Source organism: Macrotis lagotis, chromosome 2, assembly GCF_037893015.1.
Source record: "Macrotis lagotis isolate mMagLag1 chromosome 2, bilby.v1.9.chrom.fasta, whole genome shotgun sequence".
NCBI lineage: Eukaryota > Metazoa > Chordata > Mammalia > Peramelemorphia > Peramelidae > Macrotis > Macrotis lagotis.
This window is the reverse complement of record NC_133659.1, coordinates 259116318-259140944: the sequence shown is the minus strand read 5'-3', so window position 1 is coordinate 259140944 and position 24627 is coordinate 259116318. Positions and strand designations below refer to the sequence as shown.

The 24627-nt window shown below is 41.0% G+C and overlaps 1 protein-coding gene, 1 long non-coding RNA gene and 1 pseudogene across 4 annotated transcripts in view; 2 read left to right on the top strand and 1 right to left on the bottom strand.

Annotated features, from left to right (window-relative positions):
• Positions 1–138: 138 nt before the first annotated feature.
• Positions 139–3795, top strand: LOC141514862 (tubulin alpha-1B chain-like; annotated as a pseudogene).
• A 6238-nt stretch (positions 3796–10033) lies between these two features.
• Positions 10034–24627, bottom strand: part of LOC141514861 (uncharacterized) — a 22197-nt gene continuing 7603 nt past the window's right edge. The window contains exon 3 of the long non-coding RNA XR_012476133.1: positions 10034–16322. This is a non-coding gene — a long non-coding RNA (uncharacterized LOC141514861). The remainder of the gene's footprint in view (positions 16323–24627) is intronic.
• The window catches only part of PRPH (peripherin), a 4690-nt gene continuing 1203 nt past the window's right edge, over positions 21141–24627 (top strand). For 2 of the 3 annotated variants that reach the window (XM_074225997.1, XM_074225998.1), the window contains exons 1-7: positions 21154–21755; positions 22225–22285; positions 22521–22616; positions 23148–23312; positions 23439–23564; positions 23675–23895; positions 24156–24205. In XM_074225997.1, the coding sequence (XP_074082098.1) occupies positions 21220–21755; positions 22225–22285; positions 22521–22616; positions 23148–23312; positions 23439–23564; positions 23675–23895; positions 24156–24205 (1255 nt within the window). In that variant the 5' untranslated portion in view covers positions 21154–21219. Of the gene's footprint in view, positions 21756–22224; positions 22286–22520; positions 22617–23147; positions 23313–23438; positions 23565–23674; positions 23896–24155; positions 24206–24627 lie in introns of all 3 variants that reach the window. The other variant, XM_074225996.1, reaches the window with a different exon arrangement.

The following is a 24627-nucleotide window of genomic DNA, read 5'->3' as shown; positions in this document are numbered from 1 at the left end:
GCAAGAGAGGTTCAGTGGTTGTACTGTAACCGAATTCATTACTGATATAGATATAAATACATTAGCTATCTGTCCCAACTGACTCTTTTCTATTTTTGTTTTACGTGAGTGCAATGTTTTCCATGTAGGCCAGGCAGGTGTCCAGATGGGTGGCTGAGACTGGTACTGCCTAGAACCTGGTATCCAGCCTGATGGCCAGATGCTAAGTGACAAGACCATTGGAGGAGGAGATGATTCCTTCAACACCTTCTTCAGTGAAACTGGGACTGGCAATCATGTTCCCCATGCTATGTTTGTAGACCTGGAACCAACTGTTATTGGTTAGTTCAGTTTGCATTTCCAAATATGCAGATGAAAGTAACTATTTCTAGTGACATTTAATATCCCTGGTTCTTAGTAGGAATTACCGTATTGTTAAAACTGGGTTGCATGTTGTAATCTTCCAAGTGGAACTGGAAGCTACCACCATCTCTTCCTTCCTGAGCAGTTGATTATTGGAAAAGAAGATGCTGCCAACAACTATGCCCAAGGACACTATACTATTGGCAAAGAAATAAGTGACATGGTTGGAACAGCATTTGGAAATTTGTGAGTCATTTAGTAGTACAAGGGTGATACTAAAGTAAATTAACAGTCAGACTCTAATTCAGGGAGTCTTGCCCTCAAGATTGAAAGTTCTCTTAATATGCTATCTTAAATAGAGTGATTATAATATGCTCTTCTTTGAAAAACAAAAGAAAAAGGGGGGACTGGGATTGAGGATTGGAACAGTATAATAACCATCTGGATATCATTGATTATACCAACACTGTAATGTTAAAACTTAGGGTCCCATATAATGTTAAAGTTGAGACCAGTAACATTTAATCATTTGGAAAATGGATGTTGCCATTAAAAGCACTTATAGCAATGGCATTATGGAGTTGTGGAAAAAAACAGTTACTGAAACTTTGGAGGATTTTATAAGCCATTATTTGGGCCTTATGTTTTTGCCCTGATTTGGGGTGTCATTTCTCATTATCTAAAAATCAGAGTTAGGACAACATTCAACTATTTCAGTGAGTTTTGCAGGTGTTGAGTTCAGATCTGGTTAATTGTAGTTTTATTTAGAACTTGGCATTCAGAGAACCTTTTCCTCCTTGACCAAATTATACATAATAGTTTATCCAGGCTGTATAATCCAGCCTGGGTTTAGCTTTGTGACCATGAAGTCCAATTTAATATAACAATCACATTAAGGCCAAGACAGGCATCCTACAGATGGAGAGAGAGAATTTTAGTTTTGATTCAGCAGAAGTGAGTTAGTTAACCTATAAACTAAATTGTAAGTCCTCAAAAACATATGTTAAGACACAAATATAGAGTTGTGTAAATATGTGGTCTAGAAAGCCAGTGTCTTCATTCTATACAGTATCCCTCTGTGGCTATTCTAGATTAGTAAATAGACCAAGGACTTCCTTTTGTCCTTTGATATACAAAGCAGTATTCTATCAAATGAAGCTCCTCTAGACTGTCTGTAGAATTCCTTTGAGAAATCAGCAATTTAGGAAATTAAAATTGCTCTAAAATGTGGTTGAAAGCACTGTTTTCCAAGCCATTTCCCAATTGACAAGTGGTCAAAGGGTAAGCAAAGGCAATTTACAGATGCGGAAATCAAAGCGATCCATAGTCATATGAAAAATTGCTCTAAGTCATTACTTATTAGAGAAGTGCAAATTAAAGCATTTCTGAGGTACCACCTCACACCTCTCAAACTGTTCAATATGAGCAGAAAGGACAATGATCAATGTTGGAAGGGATGTGGGAAATCTGGGACACTAATACATTGTTGGTGGAGCTGTGAACTCATCCAACCTTTCTGGAGAGCAATTTGGAATTGACACTCAAAGGGCAACAAAAATGTGCATACCCTTTGGTCCAGCAATACCACTACTGGGTCTATACCCTGAAGAGATCATGAAAAAGGGTAAAAACATCACTTGTACAAAAAATATTCATAGCAGCCCTGTTTGTAGTGGCAAAGAATTGGAAATTAAGTGAATGTCCTCCAGTTGGGGAATGGCTTAACAAACTGTGGCTATGTATGTCATAGGTTCTATTAGAAACCAGGAGGGATGGGAATTCAGGGAAGTCTGGAGGGATTTGCATGAACTGATGCTGAGTGAGATGAGCAGAACCAGAAAGACACTGTACACCCTAACAACAACATGGGGACAATGATTAACCTTGATGGACTAGCTCATTCCATCAGTGCAACAATCAGGGACGATTTGGGGCTGTCTGCAATGGAGAATACCATCTATATCCAGAGAAAGAATTGTGAAGTTTGAACAAAGATCAAAGGCAATAGTCTTTAATTTAAAAAAACTATTATCTTATTATATAATTTTGCTGTCTCTTATACTTTATTTTTCTTCCTTAAGTATATGATTTCTCTCTCATTACATTCAACTTAGATCCATGTATACCATGAAAACAATGTAAAGACTAACAGACTACCTTCTGGGGGGTGGGGGAGGGAAGCAAGATTAGGGGGAAAATTGCAAAATTCAAAATAAATAAATAAATAGATTTATGTAAACAAACAAATGAATGATAAAAAAAATTTTAAAAAGAAAGCACTGTTTTCAAGAATAGCAAGTGTTGGATGTGATTTGACAATTAACTTGTGAAGAGACCAATGGAAAGTAGCCTAGACTTAGAATTGAATTGGGTTTCTATGAAACAAATTAAACATTTAGAATTGTATTGTTGACTTTCTTATTATACAAGCAGACCAGTGCAGAGGTCTTCAAGGCTTCTTGATTTTCCACAGCTTTGGTGGTGGGACTGGCTCTAATTTCACCTCTCTGCTGATGGAATATCTTTCCATGGATTATGGCAAGAAGTCCAAGCTGAAGTCCTCCATTTACCCAGCCCCTCAGGTTTCCACAGCTGTAGTTGAGCCCTACAATTCCATTCTGACCACTCACACCACCCTGGAGCACTCTAATTGTGCCTTCATGGTAGACAATGAGGCCATCTATGATGTCTGTCGCAGAAACCTTGATATTGAACACCCAACCTACACTAATCTAAATAGCCTTATTAGCCAAATTGTGTCCTCCATCATTGCCTCTTTTCAATTTGATGGTGCCCTGAATGTTGATTTGACAGGATTCCAGAACAACCTGGTGCCCTATCCCCGTATCCATTTCCCTCTGGACACATATGCTCCAGTCATCTCTGCAGAGAAAGCCTACCATGAGCAGTTGACTGTAGCAGAGATTACCAATGCTTACTTTGAGCCTGCCAGTCAGATGGTGAAATGTGACCCTTGCGACAGTAAATACATGGCTTGTTGCCTATTCTATAGTGGTGATGCCCAAAGATGTCAATGCTGCCATTGCTACCATCAAGACAAAGCATAGCATCCAGTTTGTAGAATGGCGCCCAAACTGGCTTCAAGGTTGGCAACAATTACCAGCCTCCCACTGTGATTCCTGGTGGTGATCTGGCCAAGGTACAGAGGGCTGTGTGCACGTTGAGCAACACCACAGCTGTTGCTGAGGCCTGGGCTCATTTGGACCACAAGTTTGATTTGATGTATGCCAAGCGTGCCTTTGTCCATTGGTATGTGGGGGAGGGCATGGAGGAAGGGGAGTTCTCTGAGGCACAGGAGGATATGGCTGCCCTGGAGAAGGATTATGAGGAGGTTGGTGTGGATTCTGTTGAAGGAGAGGGTGAAGAATATTAATTTCTATGTTATCTTTACACTACGTCTGTCTTTTTGTTGTTGTTTTATGGAAATATCTTATGTGGTCATTAGATATCAATAAAACTGTGCTATTTTCATTTTTAGGTATTTGATCATATTTTGGTTTTTTGTGATTGATTGATTTGCCATACTACTGTCACAGGCAAAGCTCTGGTAATATTAAAGCTGGCATGCATTCAGAAATGCCATGTTATGGAACAATCTGTGCTGGCCCAAGGAATACATCAAATGTTCCAAACCAAGCTTTGAACTCATTTTTCTCTACTTTCTTTATATTTATTGATATTTGTTGAATTGAAGGAAGTGTAGGATGTTGGAAAACAGTTCACAATTGGTGTTAACAAGAGAGCCTGGGACACAGTAAGTGATAAAGAAAGCTACTGACTCAATGAACCACATTTAAATGACTGATTGCCTCCTAAATCCCATACATTACAAAGAAAAGTATAATCTGAGGTATCATAGAATAAGATAGGTGAAGGGATGACCTTCAATTAAGGATCACAGAAATTTAAGGGTTAATATGGAGAAAAAGGAATGGGTTTTGTTTGAGAAGGCTTCTATGTCTAAACTTACTGTGAAGTTTTTTCATATGGAGATCATGTCTACTAACATATGAAGTATACATATCTTTTTAAATATAAACATAAAATATAAATGAAATTATTGCTAAAAAGAACTGAATAAAAAAACTAAGATCTTAAGAAGAGACTGACACATCCCTTTCATGATGTAGCCTATCTACTAGAAATTATACACAATCATTTGAGACCACAATGGTCTCAAGGTTTATGATGGAATGGTCAAACTCAAACTGATAATAGGTCAGATGACAAAGGATAAAAATATATGTGAAGATAGTTTTTTAAGGTAATCATCACATGTTAATCCAACAAACTAGCTAACTGGCATAGTTGGTAGTAATTTTCAAGCATTTATGTAAAGCTCACAGATTAATTTTCAATGAATACTGAAACTCTGCCATCTGCATAGTGCTGCTAGGTGTGAAATAGTTATAACAGAATTCCTGGCCCATAAGGGACTTCTTTACCTTTCCAAGGATTATTTTATCCTGTAGTAGGATAAATTTTCAGAAGTCAAGAAGACACAATTACTACCAAGGTGGTCTGGGGAGGAGTTGACAGAAGGCTTTGTAAGGGATGTGAAACTTGGGTAGGAGAGAAAAAGTAGGTATGTTTGGATTGGGGAGAGGGTTTGTCATCGCACTAGAAATTAGTAGAAAACAAAACAGTAAAATTCAGAAAATAGTAAAGAGGCTAGTTCATAGATTTTTGAAGAACAATTTTAATATAGTTATGAAGAAATTAGAGTAGAACTTTATGGGGGAGGTAATGAATCAAAATTTCCATATAATACTAGGTCGTCCCTTGTAGGGAAGTCTCAGAGGCAACTGGAGACATGGGAGTTGTTTTCAGTGATGGAGAAAGACATTTTTCTTTTTACAATAAGTATGCCTTTTTATTATAAACTTAATTATCAAAAAAATGAAAAACACTTAATTGTACAAAAATCAAAAAAGGATTCAACAATGGACCTGTCAGTATACAATAAAGTATGTTAATATGGTAGCAACAAATATGTCATTTGTATCCCCTTCTAAACTTTCTGCAAGTTTTAAAATGTTTCATGGATCCTTTTTGTTTTCTTGTATCTCTAGCACAAACTACAAACCTAGTTCACTAAACTCACCCTCTAAGCAAATAGAACTTTTCCCTTGTAACAATCTATCAAGCAAAAAACAAAAAACAAAAAAAAACATTGATCATGTCTGAAAATGCAGAGCCTCAGTCTAATGCTCTAATACATTACATATTTCATCATCAATTCCTTAAAATCATGATTAGTCATTTCATTAGGCAGTGTTCCCCTAAAATACTGTGGTCATTGTATAAATGTTTTGATTCTGCTCATTTCATTCTGTCTCAATTCATACAAGTCTTCCCAAGTTTATCTTCATTTTTCATGTTTGTAATTTCTTACAATTCAATATTATTACATTATTTTCATATAATGTCAGTTAAGATGTCTGAAAGGCAGTTGGAGATGTGAGTTTGAAGGTCAGTAGAGAGACTGGAAAGGATAGTCAAGGAATCATCCAGCATAAAAACTGAAATGTTTGGTTGAAGGGAAAGGACAAGAGGACAAGATGAGGATCCAGCAAAGGTGACTGAGGTGGAGCAATCTAATAGGTGGAGAACCAGGAAAAAGTGATTCCCCCCCAAATCCTAGAGAGAAGAGAGAACTAAAAAGGAGAGGATAATACACTTCTTCTGCAGAGAAGTGGAGAATAAGGATTGAGAAAAGGACATTGGATTTGACAAGTAATAGATTATTGATAAATTTGGAGTGGGTAGTTTTGGTGGAATGAAATCAGAAGCCAGATTGTAAGAAAGTTAGAGGAGAAAGTGGAGGCATCTATTATAGATGGCTTACTCACGAAGTTTAGCCACATAGGGTTGAAGAGATATAGGATGACAGTGGAGATGCAAGAGTCAAGTAAGTGTTTTTTTATTGTGGGGGAAACACTGACATCTTTATAGTCAATAGTGAAGGAACCAGTAGACAGGGAGAGAATGAAAATAAATGACAGAACCCTTTGATCCATCAATACTACCACCAGGTCTGTTTCCCAAAGAGATCACCAAAAAAAAATGTATAAGAATATTCATAGCAGATCTTTTTTTGGTGGCAAAGAAAATTGAAGAGATTGAAAATTGAAAATTGAGAAGATTCTCATCAATTGAGGACAGGTTGAACAAATTGTGGTATATGAGTGTAAAAGAATATTATTGCTCTATAAGAAAGGCTAAATCTTGTGCCTTTTTCATTTTTATCTTTCTTCTCATCACCACTTAGCCTAAAATTTGGTCACTTACCTAAACCGTTTAAAACCAACCAAATAAAAACTTTTTTCCACTGGGACATATAATTTGATGAGTTACCCCTAACAAACTGAAGAAAATAGATAAATGGTATTAAAAAAGAAATGATGAGCAGGCAGATTTCAGAAAAACCTGGAAAGATGTACATGAACTGATGCTGAATAAAGTGAGCTGAACCAGAAAAACATTGTATATCTTAACATCAACACTATTCAGTAATCAGCTATGATAGTCTTAATGATAGTCTTAGCTCTTCCCAGAGAAAGAACTATGGAATCTAAATGCAGATAAAAGCATATTATTTTTGTGTTTTTATATTTGCTTTTTTTGCTTTTTCCTTCTTTTGGCTTTTCCTTTTTCGTTCTGATTCATCTTTCATAGCATGACTTACATGGAAATGTGTATAACACAAGTATAACCTATGTCAAATTACTTGCTATCCTAGAGTGGGGGAGGGAAGGGTGAGAGGGAGAAAACTTTACAAAAAATGAATATTGAAAATTATCTTTGCATATAATTGGAAGAGTAAATAAAAATAATTAAAAAAGAAAATTAATGATAGACATATAATCTACATCATTGCTTATTGTCTTGGGGAGGGGAGAAAATTTTTTCAAAATTGTAGAAAACTGAATGTTGATAACTATACTTACATGTAATTGGAAAAAGTAAGATAATTATTTCTAGAAATTTTTAAAAGAAAAAGAAGTGACAGAGAGGGTAATGACAGAAGGGAAAAATCTGTTGAAGAAGCTAAGATGGAATGGGATGGGATCCCTTGAGCACACAGAGAAGTATTATCCTTATCTTTCTAATTCTAATAATACCCTTCTAATTTTAAATGCATTGATTTTGCTTGTGCAAAGGTTTTCAATTTTATACAGTTAAAATGATCAGTTTTATCTTCTTTGATCACTTTTATCGCTAGTTTAGGGCAACAAAATGGCACAATGGTTAGAGGGCTGCTCTGAAATCAGGAGGACCTGAGTTCAAATCCAACCTGTCACCCTGTTTGCCTCAGTTCCTCACTTGTAAAATGAACTGAAGGACATGACAAAGTACTCCAGTATCTTTGTCAAGAAAATCCAATGGGGTCACAGAGAGTCAGACACAACTCACAACTCAATAAAATCTCTAGTTTAATTAAGAATTCTTCCTCTAGTCAGAACTATAAAAGTTCCCCTATGTAGATGACTTTCAGATTTATTTATCCAGAACTAACTTTTCTTCAAACCATCTATTGAACATCTTAAACTAGATATTCTGTAGATATATTAAATTCAGCACCATCAAAATTCATTTTCTTTCCTCTAAAACCCTAATCCAACTTCTCTATTTCTGATGAGGGCACCACTATCCTTTAAGTCACCCAAGTTTTCAACATAGGTAACATAGAAGATTTCAAATATATTCACCTTTCCAGATTTCTATTGTCTTCTGGGGTTGGATTTCAGATATTTTGCCCAAATCTGATTTTTTTTCAATAGAATCACTTGTAAGTCATCCATTAAAATCTGAAACCCCTCTCCCCACCCCCCAGCACATATTGTCTTTGCTCGGTTTTGCAGTATTTTTCTTGTAAATCTTTGACTTGGAAGCTCTGAATTTTTCCTATGATATTTCTGAGTGTTTTCAATTTTTAGTTTCTTTTAGGTGATGAGTGGATTCTGTTTTCACTTTGTACTCTGGCATCAAACATGCCATTTCTTTTATGATTTCTTAAAATATGATTTTCAGGTTCTTTAATTGTGGCTTTTCAGGAAATCTGATGGTTCCTAAATTTGCTTTCCTTATCATGTTTTCCAGGTCATTAAAAAAATAGCTAACTACCTTACATATTCTAATATTTTAACCTTTTATCTTTATACTAATATTTCACTTTGTCTTGTGGAACTATTGGGTTATTAGTTCCATTTGCTTTTTTTTTTTTAGGTTTTTGCAAGGCAAATGGGGTTAAGTGGCTTGCCCAAGGCCACACAGCTAGGTAATTATTAAGTGTCTGACACCGGATTTGAACCCAGGTACTCCTGACTCCAGGGCTGGTGCTTTATCCACTGTGCCACCTAGCTGCCCTCCATTTGCTTTTTCAAGGTGTTCACTCCTTGGCTGAGGTTTTCTTTCTTGCATTCTAAAATCCTCTTAAACTCTCATTTAGCTCTTTATTTCTTCCATCTGCTCTGGGATTTCTTAAAGCTAATCCATTATTTTCCTGGGTTCTATTTGTACTTTTGTAAAAGTAATTTCTTCTAGAACTTCATCTTTGGATTCTTTTAATTGTATTATTTTCCTGTTGACATACAACTTCAGCCTCCTTTCAAAGATTGGTTCTTTAGCCAGGGCTGGGCTCTGTCAAGCACTTCACTGTCCTAGTGAATAGTCACTACTATTAAATAGGATAGCTAAGTGCAGGACCTGCCTCCTAATGGGATCCTAGGGTTGGATACAAATTTCCTGGGGCTAGATCCTACTTCTGTAATTCCAGATGCTCCCACCCTTTTGCACCTTTGACTGGAGTGGCTATATCCTGGCCCTATACTTTCATAGTCCTTGGATGAGAAACCATCTGAGGCTCAGAATCAACTTCCACCTTTGGCTTATTCCTCATCTCCTATGGGGTTTCAGTTATGCTGCCTTTGGTCCAATTCCTGACATACTGACCTGAACATGAGAATTCTCTGATTTCCAGACCTATTTACTACTGAAGTATCTGATAATTTTGGACTTTCTGAGGCAGTCCTGAACTAAATGGCTTTTTTTTAAATCTAAATTTAAATCTAAATAATTTTTTTTAAAAAAATAAAAGTGCCAGATGAGGCACTTTTTCTTGGTGTGTTTCCTAAGGAGCTGGCCTTGACTAGAACCTTTTACATTACCATCTCTGTCTTAAGTTCCTGTTATTATTGTCATTTTTAATCACATTGATCCTGCCTACCCATGAACAATATTTCTCCAAATATCTAAATCTGATTTTATTTGTAGATGAAACTTTTGGCCATTCTTTTCATATAGTTCCTGGATTTGTCCTGTTTTTTTTTCAGCTCTCCCATCTTCTCTTCCAATTAGATTCTATACATACATGCACATTCATAAAAATATACCCATTGTTGTTCAGTCATGTCCAACTCTTCATGACCTCATTTAGGGTTTTATTTCTTCTAAAAGTTTGTTTTATATATGAGGAACTGAGTTGAGTAGGATAAGAGACTTGCCTAAGGTCACACTGCCAGATTTGACCTCAAGTCTTCCTGATTCCAGGTCTGGTAATCCATCCACTGCACCACCCAACTGCCCTAAATACTCTCTCTCACACACACATACACATACACACAAGCATGCATGCATATATATATATATGAATTAATAAGGTGGATTAAAGTATATTTACAGAGAATTTTATTTTAAAAACATGAAAAGTCACCTATTTGATACTGTGAGAACAGTGTTACACATGCACTCATGACAAAATATTAAAACAAACATGGGTAAATGTCTATTGGAAAGGGAAATTCAACTTAATGAGTCTTCATAGGGTTAAGGTAGGCCCTGAAAAACTCTGGGAAATCCCAGAGAGGTTCTCCAGACTCTGGTGTGGAGGAATGTGAAAGAACTCACACAAACACACAGGTCAGTGGCTTGGGACACTAGTTGACTGACTATTGGGGAGGGAGAATTCTTTTATAGAAAAATTTTGAACCTCAGTCAGATAGAAATATGCAGAGGGAATGTTCTTCTCCCTGGCTTCTCGGGATGTAGGGAGAGTTCTATAGGTAAAGAGTTAAGGTGTATTTTGTCTAAAGGTAAGGCAGACTGAGGTGAGTTTATAAAACATGCTTATGTCAGTACTTTTCCCATTCCAGTCTCTTTCCACAAAGTTCAAGTTAAGTACTTATAACATTACTGTTAAACCTATTAATCAATTATTTGCCCCTCCTTCCTGACCATCCCTCTTTGCTAAGAGTGACTGAAAAATAAGATTTGCTATTTGTCAGAAAAATCACTACTCTGGCCTGATCCTTTGCTTTCAGTATGTAACACTAAATGTAATTCCATAGACATGAGTCTTTTTACTACATGTTGCAATAGGGAAAGCATGACCCCCTTCCCTTAAGGAACAAGGGAGTCCTGATACCATCCTGGAGGTGTTTATTAGCCAGCTATTGCTACATATCATTTAATAAATGCACTCTCTTATAGCTGCTCTGGAAAGGAAATGCAAACAGACTCAGAAGAGGTAGGCCAGCCAACCTGCTGGGTGCTTAGAGGAATTCCTCACCATCCAGGTCCATTTACGGGAGTTCCCTTTAGTTTTCCCCACCTACTGTTGGGTATGGGCTATCTTTTTATCCTTTTGTGCAGTCTCAGGCTCCACAGAGGAATCTTTCTCTTTTGCTTTCTGAATCACTGTCCTATTTGGGATTCTCTGCAGATAATTTTTGCAGACTCTGTGGGAGATCTGGACTCTTCTCCATCCTTTCCCATCTTCATATTTACTGGAATTATGAAATCGTTCAGTCTCCATAGGGAGATGTTGAAGGGCAAAACCAAAAACAAAGGGCCTTTGTTACTTCAGTGCTCTTCCAGTGTGCTAAAGAGGAAGGGTCCTGGTTGTCTGACTTCAGGCTTCTCCTGTCTGATGTGGGACATGGGGTATCAAAGGGCAGAACATTTTATATTCATACAAAGGTGGCCGTGCCACCTTTGTAAATGTGTTCTCTTTGCATCTACCAGTGAGGACTGATGAGCTATGGCTTTAGGAGTGTCACCTGGAGTGTAAATGTAATCAATCAATCAACAAACATTTATACTGTGCTCCATGCTGGAGATCAAAATACCAAGAATGAAATAATCCTGACTTCTATGTAATTTCCATTCTAATTGGGAAGACAAGAAATGATGTAAAGAAGATGAACCCTAAAACTATAAGAACCTTAAGAAAAGTAGGATTTGGGGGCAGCGAGGTGGAGCAGTGTATAGAGCACCAGCCCTAGAGTCAGGAGGACCTGAAATCAAATCTGGCCTCAGACACTCTGTGTGAACTTGGGCAAGTCATTTAACCCCACTGCTTTGCAAAAACTAAAAAAAAGAAAGAAAAAGTAGGGTTCAAAACAAACAACAGAAAATATAGATTAAACATTAAGTTTTATTCTCTGTGATTTACCATTAACCTAGAGGCGGAGAACATATATTCCAGATGATCCCACCAGGTGAGGGTGATCAGAAAACTTATAAAGCCATCAGGGGGAGGGGTACAGAATATACATAAAAGAGTAGACCATTATATTATTTGATATCAAAGAGAATCATACTTCTATAAGGCTAACTTACCTCCCTCAGGCAAGTTAGCCTTATAGAGTTTTTAGAGTTATAGAGTTAATAACCAAGGGGCAGCTAGGTGGTGCAGTGGATAGAGCACCGGCCCTGGAGTCAGGAGTACCTGAGTTCAAATCCAACCTCAGACACTTGATAATTACCTAGCTGTATGGCCTTGGGCAAGCCACTTAACCCCACTGCCTTGCCAAAAAAAAAAGGGTTAAGAACCAAGAGGGCAGGACAAGTATAAAGGATACAATCTTTCTTGGATTTAGGAGGGCAGAACAAGTCTTCCTTCCAAAGTCTAAAGGAGGACACATTCCATTCCTCACTATTGCTAAGAAAATCAACCTTTGATCAGAAATATAATTATTAAAAAACCTACAGAGATTATTTTTATTGCTATTATACTTTGATAATAAAGAAAAAAATACAAAGTTGTTGTGAAGGTAGGACACTAGCAATTGTGGGCATGATCTCTTTGGTTTACAGACCTAATAGTGGTATTGTTGAGTCAAAGGACATCACTACTAGGTCTGTATCCTATAAAATCCCCCTCTAAAAATCCCCCATGAAAAAAAGGAAAAAGATCCACATGTACAAAAATATTTATAGCAGCTTTTTTAATATTGGCAAAGATTTGGAAATAAATTGAAGGCATGCCCATTAATTGGGGAATGGCTGAGCAAATTGTGGCATCTGAAGGTGATAAAGTACTATTGTTCTCTAATGAAATCAGGAATGGTCAGACTTCAGAAAAGGCTTCAAAGACTGAGTACAAGGAACAGAACAGGAGAATAATGGTACACAATAACAGCCACATTGTGTGATGATCAACTAAGATGGACTTGCTCTTCACAGCAGATCAATAATCAAAGACAACTCTAAAGGACTGGTAATGGAAAATACCATCCATATCCAGAAAAGTAACTTTGGGGTCTGACTGCAGACTATTTTTCCATTTTTAAAATTCTTTTTATGCTTTATGTTTTTTCCCTTCTCATGGTTTTTTCTTTTTGTTCATATTCTTCTTTTACAACATGATTAATATAGAAATATGTTTAACATGTATAAGCTAATAAGATTATTCAATGTCAAGGAAAGGAGAGAAGGGAGGAAAATGTGGAACTCAAAATCATACAAAAATGAATGTTGAAAACTACCTTTGCATGTAATTGGAAAAATAAACTCATTAATAAAAAAAAGCACGAGATAGAAAATGTGGTTAAACTGCATCTTGAAGAAAAAGAGGATAGATGTGTGTGCACTTCAACTTGAAGGCTTGACAGTGCAAAGGTCTAGTGATAGGAGATGGAGTTTCCTATTCGAGGAATGATTTAGTGAGTATGGTAAGATCACAGAGAAGAGTGAATAATAGCCAAGAAATGTTTTAAAAGCTAAATGGGATGGTGTGGTAATGTTTTATCCTAGAGCTATTAGGAGCTAGTGGAGCTAAGTAAAGGAGAGTCATGGTCATAAATGTGCTTAAGCAAAACCTTTGTGGCCACATTGTCTAGGATGGACTTGAGTGAAGAGAGACTTGAAGCAAGAAGACCCATTATGAAGCTATTTTAAGAATCTAGGTCAATGGAAACAATGTAAAGACTAACAGAATGCCTTGTGTGGGGAGGGGGAGGAAAGCAAGAACAGGAGAAATGCAAAACTCAAAATAAATACAATCTTTCTAAAAAAAAGAATCTAGGTCAGACTAATATGGAAATATGTATATCATGATCCTGTATGTATAACCTATATCAGATTACTTGCTAACTTAGGGAGGGGGGAGGAAGAAAATTTTATAAAAATGAATGTTGATGGGGGAAGGGGAAAGGAAGGGAGGGGAGGAAGAAAAATATGGAAATTCAAAACCTTACAAAAAAGGAATGATTGTTGAAAACTATTTTTACATGTAGTTGGAAAAATAAATTTATTTTAAAATAAAATAAAGTTTATGTTGAAAACTATCTTTACATATAAGTGGACAAATAAATTTTAAAAAAGACAAAAAGGATCCTGGTCAGTAGGAATGATAAGGTGGTAGCTGGGTGAAAAGAGAGAGAGAGATATTATGGAGATAGAAAAGACAAGATCTGTCAACTGATTAGATATCTGGGATGAGAACAAGTAAAAATAATGTTGAGGTTCCAAACCAGGGACCAATTTAAGTTGGGGTATACCTTATAATAATAATATTCCATTTCCTTTCTTCTTCACTGTATTTTAAATCTTTACCTGACCAGTTGCCAGCTGTTGGAGTCAGTTTTGCCTCTGCAGTTGAGATACTGCAACCCTCATTAAAAACCCACACATGGGCCCTAGAGACCCTGATGAAGCCACTCCTCTGATGGTTTGAATGTAGCTCCATCTAGTGGATTAATTATGTATTATACTCCCTTGTTGATTAATTACCTCGCTTTTTTTATGCAGGTGGCAGGAGGCAAGGTAGAAACATAAGGACCATTACTGATGCTATGACCCATAGCCCTATCCAGTAATCACACCAGGGTATCTCCATGTGGGCTTCTCTAATATTTATCTAAATTCAGTAATTCTTCTTCCCCTTTGCAACAGGACTTGCTGACACCAAGCTTCTTTCCCCCTTACCTTACCTTTGTCTTGTCCTATGTCTTCCCATGGTAAAGTTTTCTTTTTCTGTCAAGGAGAGAGTTAATTAATCCCACATACTCATTGTTATTATCATTCAGTCAGTTGTGTCTGACTGTGACCCCGATTGGGGTTTTCTTGGCAAAAATATCAAGTGGTTGGCCTTTTCTTTCCCAGCTCATTCTATAAATGAGGAAACTGCAGCAAATAGGGTTAAGGGATTTGCCCAGGATCACAAGTATCTGGGACAGTATTTGAATTCCAGGCCCAATACTATATCTACTTTTCCATCTACCCATCATTAGACCATTGTGTTGAGACAAAGCTATGGGAACTTCTCCATAGCCCTCCAGGAGCCCCACAGACCTGGTATGGTTGGGCATGCAGAACCAGGTCTCAGAGCTGGTACAAATTTCTTGCCAGTGGGCCACAAGAGGGAAGTGTGCAAGTCAGCTGAAGTACAATTGTCAGGGGCTTTAGAAATGGAGCACTGCCCCTGTGAGGGGGAGAGATCCCCCGGCTCTGCCACAGCCTCTGGGACCTATCAGACATGAGAATCTCTGGGAGACGATCGTAATCTGTACTGGGATGCTGCCCAGGACCAACATCCCCTCTGCTGCTCCAGTCAGAAGCGAGGCACTGGTCAGGACTGTAGCTCTCTCTGCCTCTGGGTCAAGCATGAAGATTGTCTTCCTGAGTTCCCCATCCTGTACTTCACTCCAGCTCTCACAGTGAGCCCCTAATCCCCAATCTTCATTCCTTTGAGAAAGTGTTCCCTTTCTGAATCTCCCATATTTTCAAAGGAAGCTAATTTATCTAAGATAACATTCATTGTGTGTGTGTCCTTCGAGAGTTAAACACAGATGAAAGGAAGGCTCTAGTCAGCCAGGGACACAGAAGGAGAGAAATAGATTCTCTGCTTAATTATTAGGTATTTCATCTGGGGCCCAAACTGAACAAATCAGAATTTACGTGTGTGTGTGTGTGTGTGTGTGTGTGTGTGTGTGTGTGTGTGTCTATACACACAGAGTTTCCTAAAAGGAGAGAAGAAAAAAATTAATATTTTTTCATATAGAATATAAACTAGTAGTTTTCTCATGGGAAGAGACTAGGTAAGTAGATAGGATTTTTCCCTGTCCAAAGCAGTGACCTTAAACAATTTTCCTTCCCATTCTCTCACCCCTTGTCAGGTTCTTACAACTACTGAACAACTGAAGGTGGTCTCTAAAGAGAAAATCATCCCTGAAGAGAGCAGTAGGGACTGGAGGGAGAGATATTGCAACTAGCCCTCCTTAACTAGACTCTGACACACCCTTGCATGCTCTTATACTCTCTCCATATAAATATGCATTTTGCATGATTTAGCTTTTCAAAAACTTGTATTCTGAGAATATTGCCTAAAATATGACTCATCTCCCTTAAAAGATAATGACCCCAGGACTAAAATATTGGCACAGTAATTGAGATATGAGATGAAGGGCAAAATTAGGATGACAATGAAAATGAATAAAAGGAAAATAAATGAGTTTGAGATATTAAAAGCAAAAATGACCAGAAATTAATATTAGCTTGAATTTTTGTAGAAACTCAGAGTCAAGGGGACTTCAGAGGCTAACCCATTACAAGTAGGAATCCATACTCACCTCTCAACAATTGATGATGTTTGTTCATTCAGATAATATTTGTGAAGTACTTAGCACAGTGTTGGTTCCATTTGTCAGAAAGATGACTCTATTCACCTTGAGAGACTGGATAAGATGTCAAGAACAAAAAAAAAGGATGAAAGGGAAACCAATCTGAGAAAGGAAGATGTTTTTCTGGTCTGCTCTATTTGTGTTGTACCTGAAGATATATCCTAAATGCTACTGAAAACAAATTAGAAGTCAAAGCAAGAGATATAGATTTGGGAGATGATAATTCCCAGCACATATGAGAATGGAAATAGCTGAGCTCACCCCAGGAAGCTTTTGGACCAAGGAATGGATCCTATGGGGTTTTTTGGGATGAGGGAGGAATTTCATTGGTAATTTCACTGATAACTCTGGCTCTCTTCAACTCTTTTCTGTTCATCATCTCTCATCTAAATTATTGCTGCTTTCCTGACTGGTTTTCCTGCCTTAAGCCTCTCTCCACTCAGATCTATACTCCACACTACTGGCAAAGTGATTTTGCTTAAGTGTAGAACAACCATGTCATTCCTCCTCAATTAATTCCAGTGGCTCTGTTACCTGTAGGACAAAACATAAATTCCTCTGTTTAACTGGCAGCTACTGGATGGAGTGCTGGGCTTGGACTCAGGAAACCTCTTCCTGAGTTCAAATCCAGCCTCAAATACTAACTGCATGACCCTGAGCAAAGTCACTTAGCCCTGTTTGTCTCCTTTTCCTCATCTGTAAAAGGATCTAAAGAAGGAAATGGTAAACCCCTGAAGTATCTTTGCAAGAAAACCCCAAATGGGGTCCCAAAGACTTGAACACAACTAAATAACTGCTTAGTTTTTAAAGCACTTCACAAGCTGGCTCCAAACTATCTTTCCAGCTCCACAGATCATGATTTCCCCTCCAGTGTGATCCAGACAGACTAGCCCTCTGTGTTACACGTGCACACGTGCACACACACACACACACATACATACATATATACTCTATCCTCTAGCTATGTGTCTTTGTACCATCTATCCTTCGTGACTAGAATAAGCCCCTTCCTCCTCTCTCTCTCACACATGCAAACCACCACCAACAGCTAGTGCCCCAATCACTTTATATTTATCATATATATGTGCATAAAGGTATATACATCCATGTCTCCCCCAGTGGAATGTAAGCTCCATCAGAATAAAGATGGTTTTATTGTTTTTGTATCCCCAGGACCAAGGACCTAGTATTGAGGTACACTAGTACCTAGAATTTGCATGTAATAAGTACTAGCTGACTGTTGAAGTTCCTGAGGTCTTTTATCCCAGGCAGGTCTCAGAAAAGGCCAAAATCTACTTTTTACCTTCTTCCTCTATCAACATCCCCAAGGTCAAACTACTCCTTTGCTGGTCCCCTTCAAGAAACAAAGGACAAACAACCCTTTTAGTAGCCCCTTTGCTACTACTCCCTTCTCAGGTAGTTGTACCTACCTGATGAGAAGACAAGGTGGAGGGTAAGGATATTCCATCTTCTCCATTCCCATACCTCATTGTCTCCCTGTTTCATGGACTAGGTAGCAGCCTGGATCTCCTTGAAGCCTTTCATTTGAGATAATTAGCAATCTGGTTTCTTCCTCCCTAAAACATGCTAGTTCCAATTTGAATGACTTGGGAAGAATTCACTTTTCTGATGACTGAGACCCCACTTAAATAATGAGGGGCATAGAAGCAGACCTTCCCCTGGTATGCCCAGGGCTATGCCAAGAATACTAATGGCATTCCTGCCCCCCCCCCCCAATAAGAAGATGAGACTGGGATTTCCTTCCCTTCTATTCTCTATTCTTTGGAAGATTAGAGGGAAAAGGATGAAATGACTGGGGTCACCTCCCTCCCTTTCTATTTCTCTAGCCACAAAACCAATCCCATAATAGAGAGATGTTCATAGCTGAACAAGGAGAGACTAATGCAGGAAGGGGATAGAGCAGGGGACCTGGGGTGGGGGGGGGGAGAGAGGGAGGGAGGGAGGGAGGGAGAGAGAGAGAGAGAGAGAGAGAGAGAGAGAGAGAGAGAGAGAGAGAGAGAGAATATGAACAAGCATCCAGTAGAGGGAAGAAAAGATAGTGATTGGAGCGGGTCTGGGCGTTGGCCTGCTCTCAGAGGAAATGCAAAGGCCGATGGGCAGAGAGAAGCATCTCCCTGCAGTTGGCTGACCTTGGACTGTTGAGCCTTAGAAGGCTGACCTTTCAGTGAACACACACACACACACACACACACACACACACACACACACACACACACACAATCAGTGAGTGATATTGATGTTAGAAAACCAAGTACTTGGGAAAACATCAATCCAGGACCAAGGCTCATTCCTCATGATTGTCATGGAATGTTGTAGCTAAAAGGGACCTTCCAGAGGATTCTCACCAAGCCCTGAGGCAGAGAAAGGTGAACTCATACCATTTAGGGACAGAGCTAGACTGAGATCTGGGTCTTTACTTCCTGTGGAGACATAGTACAACATAGTGCTTAAACTCAGAAAATCTAAGTTGGAATCCCAACTCCAACCCCTACCATCTGGACAGATTACTTCTCTATGGTCCTTCTCCTCATGTATAAAATGGAGATAAGACTTTTTTCCCTGTCTGCCTCAATGAACTTGCAGTCTGCTGGGACAATGAATAAAATCCTGGGCCTCAAGTCATATTAGATCTGAATTCAAATCCTGCCTCAGATTCAAATCCTACTAGCTATGTGACCCTAAGACACTTAACCACTATTTGCCTCAGTTTCATCTATAAAATGGGGATATGCGACTGACAAATAGTAGTGCTCTACAAATGCTTTTTTCCTTTCCCTCTTGTATTGAATCTTCTTATTGTTGAATCATTTCACTTGTGTTTGATTCTTTGTGACCCCATTTGAGGTTTTCCTTGGCAGATACTGAAGTAGTTTGCCTTTTCCAGTTCATTTTAAAGGAAACTGAGGCAAGATCAGTGACTTGCCCAGTGTCATTCTGCAAGTGTCTGAGTCACATTTGAACTCAGCTCTTCCTGATTCCAGTTATAATGCTCTATTCACTCTGCCTCCTAGCTACCCTATCTAAATTTGGAAAGCACTCTAAATTTGAGCTATTATCATTTCTCTTTCCATCCCACAATGCTCTTCTTGTCTGGCTTAGTTCCTTAGGATTTAGAGCTTTTAGCAGGAAGAACCTTAGAACGCTCATTTTTAGGATGAGGAAACTCAGGTCCAGAGAGGAGAAGTTTATTGGCCAAGGTCATGCAGATGAATGACAGATTTTGAATTCAATCCAAGGTCCTCTGATTAAAACCTGGCCCTCTTTCTCATACACCATACTACCTGTCTCAGTGATCAGTTCTAAAGGCCATATCCAGATCTTTATTATATATATGTGTGTGTGTCTGTGTGTGTGTATATGTATATATATATATATATATATATATATATACATATATATATATATATATGTTATATGTGTGCATATGTATAGGCTTTATATTAGAGATAGTGTCCCAAAAATCTTAATGCAGTTTTTTTAACTCAAAGCTTAAACCAGCACTAAGACTTTTGGTACACTCCTGTCAGAATGTGCTGTGATGTGTATACACAGCTCTATTCCCATTACCTTTTCTCCTCTCTACCTCAGTCTGGTTCATTCCTCTTCCTTCCTTATCTCTGTCTTTGCCCATTTTCTCCCTGTCCAGTTTAGCCTCCTCCTATTGACTGCTCAAGACTGAAAATCAATCTCAACCTCTTTCTCTTGATAAGTGTTGGCAGGAGTTGCCTGAACCCCTCCTGTTCTTAAGACAGCTGAGCCAGCCTTCCCCTCACTCCTTCCTCCACCCCTTCCCATCTTTGGACTCTCCTCCTCTTCCAGTAAAGCCTATGACAGAAAGGCTCAGAGCTGGGGAGGAGGGAGAGCATCATACAGACAGACAATGGAGAAATGGGCCCCTTTCAACAAGCTTCTGTCAGACCTGAAGCAGCCCAAATGTTCCTTCCCCCTCTCCCAGTCCTCCAAGGAGCTGAGGGAAGAGGGTCTCAGGGCTTGGGGCAAAGCATCATGAATGCAGTTATATGGGTCAGTATGCTTCTGCAGGGACTGTGTCTTTAAGACTGGGCATGCCGGCTAGCAGCTATGGCCAGAATAAAGTGGTCAAAGTGGGAGCTGGGGAAGGTGGGGGAAGCCTTTTATCCATTAGCAGTGGGGCTGGCGCCAGGCAGATTTGACAGGGCCCTAGGGAGCAGGGAGGCATCCACCCCTCACCCATTTCTGATGATTTTTATACCCATACACACATATCAAAGCCTAGCTGCAGTCCCTTGCACCTCATTCTGGCTTAACCTGGTGGGGGGCAGGGGAGGAATGAAGCAGCACCTACATGCTGGAAACAAGGATCAAGCTTACCATGTCTGGGTGGGGCTGACCTCTCCTATCCCTCTGACACCCACCCAGAGGCAAGGGGGGCCCTGTATACCTTCCTTCATCTCTGTTTCTGTATTAAACACCTGCAGCTTGAACCCTTCACAACATTCTCACATACCCTCACAGGTATCCCCCTTCTCACTCAATTTTCTTTCTTTTGGAGCAGAGATCAACCCCTATAGCACCGGGCAGTCTGGCCACAAAAGAGCTGACTTAGACTAATTCCATTGGAAAGTATCTGGGGTCCCATATGGGGGTCCCATCTCTTCTGCTCACCATCAGATGCCCAGGGCTAAAGGCACATACCCCAAGGGAGAAGTGCTGGGCCAGGCCCTGGGTCAGAAGGTGAGTGGAGGGGAAGCTGGCAGGGAGATGGAGCTGCCCCTTCCCACATGGCCTCCACTCAGACTCAGCAGTCAGGCCAGTGGGAGGAGCCAGCCCCCCCTCACGCCTGCCTGGGCTATAAAGCAGCCTCTGGCTCCATCGGTGTCTCTTCCCCACCCCCCACGGCTGCTCTGCGGGCTCTCCTGGCTGCTCTGTGGACCCAGAGTCCTCAGCCACCATGAGTCACTTATCCAGCCTTCGAACTAGCTCCAGCTCCACCTCATACCGACGCACTTTTGGGGCACCACCCTCACTGTCCCCAGGGTCCTTCTCCTACTCCTCAGGGTCCCGCTTCTCCAGTCGCCTGCTGACCTCTCCATCCCCGGGCTCCTCTGTCCGCCTGGGGAGCTTCCGGGGACCCCGGGCCGGAGTAGGGTCCCTACGCTTGCCCTCAGAGCGCCTTGACTTCTCCCTGGCCGAGGCCCTGAACCAGGAGTTCCTAGCCACCAGAAGTAATGAAAAGCAGGAACTGCAGGAGCTCAATGACCGCTTTGCCAGCTTCATCGAGAAAGTTCGGTTCCTGGAGCAACAGAATGCGGCCCTCCGGGGGGAACTGAGTCAGGTCCGAGGCCAAGAACCTGCCCGGGCCGACCAACTGTGCCAACAGGAGCTCCGGGAACTTCGTCGGGAGCTGGAGCTGTTGGGCCGAGATCGGGACCGAGTACAGGTGGAGAGGGATGGGCTGGCAGAGGATCTGGCTGCCCTCAAGCAAAGGTCAGGGAACTGGCACAGGGAAGAGAAGGGGCCCAAAGAGTGGGATGGGTAGGGAGAGAGGAAGGAACATGAAGCTTAAAAGGATAGGATTCTTTTGGGGGAAGTTAGTGTGGGAGGCTTGGGGCATGGGAGGAGATGGGGACCTCGAGCAGGTAGCTCTGCCACTCTCCCTTGTCCTCCCTCTGTCTAAGTGACACAGAGCTAGGGTGTGGCTCACCCTGATCCAGGGATAGAGCACCAGGCTTGAAGTAATGCTGTCTGGATTTGAGTCCTTCCTTTTTTGAGTCTCCTTGGGCACATTCCTGTCTCCCTCCATATCTACTCCTTCATAGGGGTTCTACCTCTTGAGGGGTTCCTCCTCTAACTCTGTGATCTGGGCTATCCCAAATCCCTAGTTTTTGTATTAGTGGTAGCCAAAGGAATCAAAGAAAAGACTCTGAACTCAGTCTCTTACTATTGTACCTGTCAGGCTGGAAGAAGAGATACATAAACGAGAAGATGCAGAGAATAATCTGGTGCTTTTCCGGAAGGTAAGCAGGGCGTGGCCCTCAGACAGCATCCTGGAAGTTCATCCATTGAAATCCCCAAGCTGTTGGCATCACTATGGGCACCTTTCCTACTGGGCACATTCTTCTTCCCCAAAGAGTCAGTGATCTCTGGTGATGGGGGAGGTAGATGGGATCTCTAAGGTAGATATCATATAATCTTACTGAATCTCACCAACTCACTGCCCTCTTCACAATCTCCCCCCCCCCACCCCCCCAGGATGTGGACGATGCAACACTGTCCCGCCTGGAGCTGGAAAGGAAGATTGAATCCCTGATGGATGAGATAGAATTCCTCAAAAAACTACATGAGGAGGTGGAGCATGGGCATCTGAAGCAGGGATAGCCAAGAGGGTTGGGGGGGCAGGAGGGGAAAGGACAGGATCTAATTAATGCTCACAAGGGTCTATGGTGGGGGGTGGGGGGCTAAGGAAGAGCTGCCTCCTGCCCCTACTGTAGAAGGAGTGCTCACTCACGCCCAGGCACCATCTGGTGGTGAGCAGCAGAACTGTACCCCTACAAGCAAGCAGAGGAGAGCCCCAGGGGGAAGGATAATCCTGTCCCTCACTGAGTTTCTAACCACCCCTACCTGCTCACCTTTGCTATTTGTTCTTCTTTTCCTCATTTCTACGGGGAAGGGGTATGGAAGAAGAGGGGGAAATGGTGGGTTACATGAGGCTGATTCTGTCTATATTTCAGGGATTTAGGGGTTACCTTGTCTATTCTTGGATGGCTTTCCTATTACTAGAATGGTTGGCCTGGGAGAAGCTCTAACCTGTTGGGTGTGGCACACATCTGGAGGGAAGATTTGTGTGGGCAAATATGGGTTGTGGTCATTGGGTGGCAGGAGTTGAGGGACCTACAGGTGAACCTGGAGAGCCAACAAGTGCAGGTGGAGGTGGAGGCCACAGTGAAGCCGGAGCTGACAGCTGCACTCAGAGATATCCGCACTCAGTATGAGAGCATTGCGGTAAAGAACCTGCAGGAGGCAGAAGAATGGTACAAGTCTAAGGTATGGACCCAGAGGCTGGGGAACCAGGAGAAGAGGGACTAAGGACTGGGAGAGTTGGAAGAGCAAGGTGGGGCGGGTGGAGGCTAGAATTCGCATTCTCAACTGGGACTCCTTCACTCTACCCAGTATGCAGACCTGTCAGATGCAGCCAATAGGAACCATGAGGCTCTTCGCCAGGCCAAGCAGGAGATGAATGAGTCCCGAAGGCAAATCCAGAGCCTAACCTGTGAAGTGGATGGGCTCCGGGGGACCGTGAGTGCCATCTAGATTCTGGGGCTTCTGTGGGTTTACCTGAAACTTGGGAGGTAGGAGAACAGGGGAAGGAGTAGCTAAGTAAAGAGCTGCTCTCCTACCCTTGGTAGAACGAGGCATTGCTTCGGCAACTCCGAGAGTTAGAAGAGCAGTTTGCCCTGGAGGCTGGGGGATATCAGGCCGGGGCAGCCCGGCTGGAGGATGAGCTCCGGCAGCTGAAGGAGGAGATGGCCCGGCATCTACGCGAGTACCAGGAGCTGCTCAATGTCAAGATGGCCCTGGACATTGAGATTGCCACCTACAGGAAGCTGCTGGAGGGAGAGGAGAGCAGGTGGGAGAAATGAGGTGCAAGGAAGATCTGGGGGACTGGGAAGAGGGGACAGGTTTGGGGATAGTAGTAAGTGAAGATATGAGAGGGAGGAAGGAGGGAAGGAAGCAAGAGGAGGTAGGGAAGAATGAAGGAAGGAAAGGAAGAAAGATAGAAAGGAGTCGCTAAAGGACTAGAGAAAAGAAGAGGTTGAAGATGCTGAGAGACTAGGTTGATAGAAGAATGCTCCATCACTGATCAGACTGCCCTCACCCTTTTCACAGGATCTCTGTGCCAATCCACTCCTTTGCCTCCTTCAGCATGAAAACATCTGGTGAGTGACAGATACAGACATACACATCAGCTGTGCTCACCCCATCTTCTCCACCTCTAGATGCCTTCATTTTCCTCCTCCATTGAATCATAGGATTTAGTCATAAAGGACCTTAAACAATTGGACTGAAATCCCTTAAAGACAAGAAGTGATTTGCTCAAGATCAATAAGGAATAGAGTCTGTCAAGTCCAGATCCTCTGACTTCAAACCCCAGGCTCCCTCAATTATACCATACTAACTTTCTTTTTAGGGCCCCCATCTCAGCTCTGTTTTATAACTCAGAAGAACTTCTATTCCCTATTTCTCCAAGGAAGAAAGAGATTTTAGTCCCTCCCCTCCACACCTGGGCCCTTCATAGCTTCCATCTTGTCAACAACATCTATTTTGGAGGGGGCTCAGGCTCAAGTCCCAGGGTCTACCA